General features: G+C 38.3%; 3 protein-coding genes across 3 annotated transcripts in view; 1 reads left to right on the top strand and 2 right to left on the bottom strand.

Annotated features, from left to right (window-relative positions):
- The window catches only part of tmlhe (trimethyllysine hydroxylase, epsilon), a 40,353-nt gene that overhangs the window by 23,807 nt on the left and 8,515 nt on the right, over positions 1 to 8,031 (top strand). The window lies entirely within an intron of this gene.
- LOC109960427 (V-set and immunoglobulin domain-containing protein 1-like) lies at positions 1,742 to 4,758 on the bottom strand. Its single transcript, XM_020600523.1, is given in 6 exon segments — positions 1,742 to 2,008; positions 2,094 to 2,235; positions 2,338 to 2,449; positions 2,488 to 2,524; positions 2,562 to 2,685; positions 4,489 to 4,758. Coding segments are annotated over 6 exon segments (669 nt in total). The 5' UTR covers positions 4,652 to 4,758; the 3' UTR covers positions 1,742 to 1,917.
- The window catches only part of LOC109960421 (uncharacterized protein K02A2.6-like), a 3,581-nt gene continuing 2,166 nt past the window's right edge, over positions 6,617 to 8,031 (bottom strand). Inside the window, exon 2 of the mRNA XM_020600516.1 lies at positions 6,617 to 8,021. Coding sequence (XP_020456172.1) covers positions 7,147 to 8,021 — 875 coding nt within the window. The 3' untranslated portion in view covers positions 6,617 to 7,146. The remainder of the gene's footprint in view (positions 8,022 to 8,031) is intronic.

Below are 8,031 nucleotides of genomic sequence, written 5' to 3'. Positions count from 1 at the left end.
TCACTCGATTGGTATTCACCCAACCTCACAAATTGACGCCTCTGTGTCAAATAACTTCTGATCCATTTCCAAACCATTCCTCTGATCCCATATTTCTCTAACTTGTCCATTAATAGTTCATGATTAATTGTATCAAATGCTTTTCTTAGGTCAATAAATATCCCCATCGTATATTTTTTCTCATCCATAGCACTTGTAATGTCCTCCATCAGGTCAGTAATGGCCAAGGATGTCGATCTTTTCAACCTAAAACCATATTGGCAATCAGATAAGATTTTATGTTTGTCAATAAATGTGTCTAATCTGTTATTAAAGAGTTTTTCCAGAATTTTTAAAAATTGTGACAACAGAGAAATCGCTCTATAATTTGTGAGGTTGTGCTTATCACCAGATTTATACAGAGGAATAACCTTCTATTTAGAGGTTTTCTAAACTTCATACTTCTGAAATATTTAGCTGTATTTTGAAAATCTTGCCCAATTCAAATAAATGGGAAAATTCAACTTCAGCATACTTTCAGCTAGAAAAACCATTCAGGTGTCAAAATTTTCAGCATTTTCAGGGCGATCCTTCAGCATATCAGAGTCCATGTGCATTTTCAACAGGAAATGCATTTCTCTAGTTTCTGTATGTTTCCGTGTCTTTGTAGTAAATCTATCACTGAAGCCCGGGCCCAGCTAATTATTACAAAAATTGTGTGCTCTACTTTAAGTGTGTTAAGAATGTTGACTTCACACCAATATCTTGCTAATGTTTGTCCCACTCCATAAGTGAACAAAATATAAGGAAATAAATCTGGAGTACAAAATGTCAGTAATTCATCTACAGCTGTTAATACAGTTTGTGTTCAAACTAATCACCCAGTTATTTCTGGTGTGGCCTAGGAATAAATAATTATCCTTCTATTTATCAATGAATAAAAATGAAAATATGTAGAATAATTAGAAGTATAATGAATAATCACATGTACATGAGAGTCTGACCTTGATACTTGATAATTAAATAAAACGAGATGTCATCAGAACCATCACAGTACTCAAGAGAAAAAGACACTGAAACCCACATGATACATGTGGCATTAACTTGACCACATGATGGCGTTAGACCGAGGCTCCAGCGTATGTATGCTGCCACCTAGATGATACTTGATATTGTCAGTTATGGCCACACTGGAAGAGTTACATGACACACGGACTTAGAAAACACAACATTTTATTTAATCAGGACCTGTGAATGTAAATACACACAATAGTCATGTGCTTGGCAGTTTCTGTTATCGAAGATTAACTAAGGATTGATGTGGAACCCATTCATTCTTCTCTTTAGAGTTACATTGTAATAGAGATGAGCAGTTTAAAAAAGTTTTATAGTCTAAAATACTGCATCAGAATGAATGATTTTATGATTGGGTTTTCAGTGCAAAAGATACATTTGCATTTTGTATAACCACAATTATTTTGGAGACAGCAGTGGTCATTTGCATGATGTAGACTCTGCCCTAATATAAGAATAGGTGTTAGTGAATATATTTATGTGGTAATTCCTGAAATATTGGTTTTTATATACAGTAGCATAGCATACTGTGTATCATAAAATGAATGAGTCATCCACATGCATTCATTATCACATAATAAAAATTGTCCAACAAACAAGTAAAAGCACCAGAAACATGCTAAACAATGCTTTTTTGTGATCTACACCATTCTAGAACATGTGCATCTGCAATTCAGCAAAGGTTTGAATAAAAAAAAGTACAGTTTAGCATATAGAAAAATTATCTGAAAGATTGAATTTAATTGAATTTTATGCATACGAAATGTAGCATCAACATGAACATATTGATTAAATCTGAGAAGGACTGAACACCCTACGCTTCCTATTAGTCAGGTTAACCATGGTGATCATTAACAGGCCTTATCAGGCTTGTGGCTCCTCTTGCTCAGCATGAACACTGCTGGCTGTGGTTGCCATGGGTACGGTGTCTGTAGCAGCCTGAGGAGAGCTCCTCCTAGTGGACGCAGAGAGAGTTGACATTACACCTTTCAGTTACAAATCACATGATAAAATGTGCCAACACCAACCTAAGATCTTACTTCATCTCGTTGGCCTCTGATATTTTCACTGCTTTGTATTTTTGCTTCTTCATAGTGTGAGCAATGAACCACACAACCAGAAGGATTAGGACACACCCGAGCAATGCACCAATCACTGCACCTGCAATCATGCCACCTGCCACTTCTGTAGAGATATAAGATTTTATATGCATGAATGAAGCCCTTTTGTATACACTTTGTAAAATTTTGTAGATATTTTCAGAAAACACAAATGTGAACATACCATGACTCAGGTCAATAGTGCACGTTGAAAATCCCACCACATTTGTAGCATTGCACTCGTATTCCCCAAACTCAAACTGTGATATGTTTCTGATTTCCAATATCCCTGTTGTCTTCACTGAGGAAATGGGCACACATGTTTATAAAAGACTGGATTGTAAATATATGACAAAGGCACTCATGCAGTACTCACCTTGTCCCAGTACAGGCCTCTTGGTCTTTGACTGATCCAGCCTGGTCCAAGTGTATGTAGGGGTAGGGCTCCCACGCTCACTGTGGCAGGTAAGAGTGACCTCGTGACCCGATTCCACATCCCCATGTATGGCACAATATGGAATAGAGGGCTTCTCTGACAGACCATAAGAAGGATGCAAGTGTTAATCAGGTGACTTTGTATTTAGTCAATTTCATCTACATACTGTAACATTATCATGAAGTACATGTTAAATCAGGACAAATCATCTATGTTTTAAAATCACTTTTAGTGAGGACTTTGGACTGTTAAATAAATGTAGCGGAGTTGGAATTCTTTGCTCACTGTTAAACAAACAGGACGTCACATTAGTTATCATGAGGCAGGAGGTATGCTTGGAGTGGCCTAATCTCTGTTCCCGGTTGAGGCTGGTTCAGGCTGGTTGAAGCTGGTTAAGCATATATACAATAATCTCTTCATGCTGTCTGTCTGCCACTCATTAGGCTTTGAATGGGCATGTCTGAAAAAACAACCTCAAATGCCCTAACTTTATATATAAAATCTATTGTGTTTTCCTGTTACAATAGTGTTAGGGAACATACTGCAGGGAGTAAAGTGTGCACGCTTATTTGTAATTTTGACTGCTCATAATTCACAGTTAGCAATGATGAAAATTGTTTGATTGAGAACAGCCATACATATTCAAGCAGCACTTACTATAATTATGCATCATATTCAGTGTGCAGAAACTGTTCTACAGATGTTTTCAAAACAAATACAAGGCATATGGTTAGCATGCAGCAGAAGCAGATATCCATGCAGTACAAGGAATGTGGTCACAGTCCTACTCTAATATCCAACACTGACAATGAGTAGACTGCTGCAGTATCCATGGAAACTAGTGAAGATACTGAGGCCTGCAAGGTTGTCCTGGTAACTTGGTGAATGAGAGGATTCAAACTAAATGTAATTCCCCAATCATAGTAATCAGGGCCACTATTTTAATAGATTTGTTGGTAGTATGGTGCTGACAGTACAATTCACTGAAATCATAATACTCTTCCTGTGGCTAAATTTTACCAGTAATTCAGACTTGGATTTTAGGTTAAGAAATAAAACACAGACATGACTAATATAACCCTGCATTTACATAAAATATACTGAAAAAAGAAATAGCTGAATACTATGGAATTAAAATTTTAATATACAACTTAAAATAATAATAATAAAAAAAGCTTAAATGAAATTTATTGACTGTAGTTCTCAGACACCAGAAACCTCAAAGAGACTGTGTGTGCTTTGGCTCTCCCTCTTGAGGTAGGCACACCCTTATGAGCAGGAAAAAACTGTCCAAAGCACCAGCAGCAGGTTCAGGTCTGTCTTAATACAGTGGCTGATTCATACACACTCATATTGTTGGACTACACCTAGGTCAAGGTGTGAGCATTGGTTTGAAAGCAATTCATCATAGCACCATGCTCACAGAAAAAGAACAGCTACTCCTGCTTTCTTTCATAACATAAACATTAAACCGATTCTGTGAACAGGTGTGTCAAGTGGTGTGAAATGCCCTACACACCCTCTATACACACTCACAGTGTTTTTGATTATATTGCCTGATTAAACCTCTACTCAGGACTGTGTGAATGTGTACAGATCATGACTGACTAGAATAAGTCAGTTCATATTTTCTTACTCTGACTCTGTTAGCTTTACTTTTTCTTCCTAAAATAAATGGTTTATATACCAAAGGAAGACTACATTTACAGCAGTCAGGCTCTTTGTAGTAACTTGATTTTGTTTAATGTTTGCATTTACAGTATTTACAGGTCAGGACAACTTTTTAATTCTGTGTGGGGAACTACAGATGGTACAAAATGAAAAGATCATACTGTAGAAAAATCTGAATATTGACTGTGCAGGCATTGAGCATCTCTTTCTGATGTTAACAAAACTTACCAAGGACAGTCACAACGATACTGCTCTGAGACTTTCCATCCACATCGGGAACGTTGTGAACCTCACAAGTGTAGATGCCAGAATCTGATGGCTGCATGTTGCTTATTATTATTGAGACATTTTTGGTTGCGCCAGGAGAAGAGGGTGGTTGAACTCTGCCCATATAAGATTTCCCAGTAATATTTACTCCTGATTGATAGTAATAGACCTGAAATCAAATGACAACCCCACCCCCCAGAATATTAGACACAATAAATGTATTAAATACAATACACCACTGTCACTGAGCTTTTAGGAGGTCTGAATGTTGTAATTTGGAGAAATAAAACCTCTGGTGCTGAAACAAATATAATCTTTGAATCACTGTTTTCTAAAGAAACTGGTGCAATTAACAGAAATAGGGATTTTATTCAGTATATGCTTTCTAGGTAGTTTGGTACCAGGTATAGTTATTTACTAGGTTTTTTTTGTACATAAGTTACAGATAACAGCTAGTTAAATTAGCATTCCCAGATCAAAAACTTGTCATTTACCAACAAAAACAGCATGAAAATGCAGTAATACCCACAGTCTGTTCATGTTAAATAATAAGGATAAAAACGTATGATTTAGACTACATTGACTACATTGGTCAGACACTAGTCATTATGTTATATTAATTCAAAACTGAATAATAATAACTAATATCTAAAAGCATTTTTAGTTAAATCTGCCATCATCTGATTTCTCAGTCACAGGTTTTGTCATCTCTGTGAGGTCTAAATACAAATACACTTCCATGTATTTTTTGGTTAAAGTTCAGGCTTTGTAATAAAGTTGAGTTTTCAATGAATAATTTCAAACAAGCAACTGCAGCTGTGATTCTGCTGAGTTACATTGTTGAGTTATGAAAATGTTGAGTTCTCTGAGCACTGTAATTCCAATTCGAGTACTGCAATTCAGTAATTTCGTTAAATCAACAGAATGCCACATCTTGGTAAAGAGTAGTGGATTTGACCTCACATTTCCATAATTGAAATAAACAAAATCATTCAGCTTACTCAAAGCCAACTGATATACAAAAATGTTGGACACATTTGAGAACATTAAAAGTGCCTCACTGGGTGCAAAGCTCTGATCTTAGCAGAAGTGTGAACAGCATCTACCTGTTGTGGTGCAGTCATGGACGATGGTCTAACATGATCCCACTGGAACATAAGGGTGGTGGTGGTTTCTACACTAGACACATACATGCACTGGAGTAGGACGCTTCCACCCACTGTAACATTGACATTCTTCTGAGGAGTTGTGACTGTGATTAGTTCAACACATCCTACAAAAGAACAAGTTTATCAAGATTCAGGTAAGTTCAATCCAAAAGCAGACTTTCTTCACTAAAATTACCTAGTAGTTTAAATCAACGCAGAAAATAGAATTAAAAGAAGAAGCGGAAATAAATTTACCTGATATGCTTAAAAGCACTAACAAACACTGTGTAGAGCACATCTTCACAAATGTTGGAGAATATCCACTGAACTTCTTGTTGACTGAACTTTCCACAGTCTCCACTGCTGACTCTTGCAAACAGTACCAGAAGAGAGGATAAAAACCATACAGTATCATAGGCAAGGTTACAGTGTGCATGATAATGGACTGGCTGATAGTGTGCATGCTGATAACACAATGTTTGCATTTCCAGGTTTGTCAGACTGGGTGTGTATGCTCTATTGTTTTTCAAAAACGGTCGATTTAGCCGTTAACGATTTTGGGATGGGGCTGATGAAAATGAGAAATAACTGACCCGTTCTTTTATATACAGTATGGTAATATTTTGTGTAAATGCTGTTTACATTTAAAATTACAGCAAATAAAGTTACAGTCAGTGAAACCTTGTGTATGTTGATTTTATATGGCAAGCTAAGACCATAGAGGACACTGATGGCTTATTCATTCAGCTCATCACTCCACCCTCCTTGTCTTGTAAGTCATTCTTGGTCAGAGCTTCTGGAAAAGAAATTAATGTAATTTAATTTACACTCAAAGAAGTAGAAGTCAAAGCAATGCAACATATTGCTTATCAGAGGGGAGTTCATTCCAGGGTGTTGCGTACTTAAGGAAGGCAGTTTCACCTTCGTTTCCACTCCTACAGCGTAGAACACAATGTTGACAGAAAGGCACAGCGAATTACGCATGATGATTTGTCTATAATTACCAGAAGCTGATATATATGATTAACACTGTTGTTGTGTCTGTAGTATTTCTTCTATTTATACTAGACACACAAGAACAATCGGAGCGTAATGTGCCGTTCAGTACTGATTTATTATGGCCTTCAGTTATGTTACATCCGGGTCACCCCCAGTACCCAACTACCCCAACAGATGTCAGTACAACCCACATGCACAATACATGACATATTCCTCCCCACGTAAAGATGAAACCTAACTGGAGTGGTAACCTAACACAACACAACATAGGGTTCACATAACCACGAAATCCAAGCAAGGAGATACAAAAAAACTAGTAACTCATTACAACTTCCAACTTAGTTACTGTCACAGATTAACATTAATCAACAACAAAGTCCAGTTGTCACTACTCTAAGGGAATGAGGTGGACTACTCAAACCCTGACATTACCCTGGGGATTATTCTGCCCCATATATAGGTAAGTCGCTAGTTAAAGATTCATCCGCACGGGTGGTCGCCGTTCTCTCTGAGGATATCGGCGAACAATGTTGTCAACGGGCGGCTCCCCAGCAACAGGAATGGAAACTGGTATGGGAGGTGCTGACAGTTCAGTATCGGGAACAGCCACAGGAGTGGGACTGGACTGGGTCTGTCCCCAAGCAGACGGTGTAGGGCTGGCATGTTTGTATAGTTCAGTATCACCTTCAGGGGGGTCCACAGGCGTCCTAGGTCCATGCAGTAACTGATCCGTATGTCTGCGCCAGACAACATTTTCAGGGGTCTCAACTGTGTAAGACACAGGACCGGTCTGTGCTATGACCTTAGCAGGAACCCACTTCTGTTTGCCATGGTAGTTTCGTGCTAACACCTGGTCTCCAGGATGAAAGATCCTCTCTCTTGCCCGTAGGCTACGTCTCTCAACCTGTGCTCGTTGTTTTTGCAAAACAATGTCTTTGGTCTGGGGTGGTTTCAGTAAATCAAAAAAGGTGCGCAACTTCCTTTTTATGAATAGTTCAGAAGGAGCGACCTTGGTAGTGGAGTGTGGGACATTCCTGTATGACAGCAGAAAGTTATTCAGTCTCTGGTGGAGTGAACCTTGTTCCACTGATGCCTTCAAGGCCTGTTTCATACTCTGGATGAACCTCTCAGCTAGTCCGTTAGTGGATGGATGATACGGAGCCGAGCGAATGTGTTGTATTCCATTTACATCCAGAAATTTCTCAAACTCCGGTGCAGTGAACTGGGGGCCATTGTCACTCACCAGTTGTTCAGGGAACCCAAATCGGCTGAACATTTCCCCAAGTCTCTCAACTGTTTTCTCAGTTGTGGTGGATCTCATAATGCACACTTCCGGCCATTTACTATGTGCATCCAC

This window comes from Monopterus albus, unplaced genomic scaffold, assembly GCF_001952655.1.
Source record: "Monopterus albus unplaced genomic scaffold, M_albus_1.0 scaffold47.1, whole genome shotgun sequence".
Lineage (NCBI taxonomy): Eukaryota > Metazoa > Chordata > Actinopteri > Synbranchiformes > Synbranchidae > Monopterus > Monopterus albus.
This window is presented reverse-complemented; position numbering and strand designations above follow the sequence as displayed.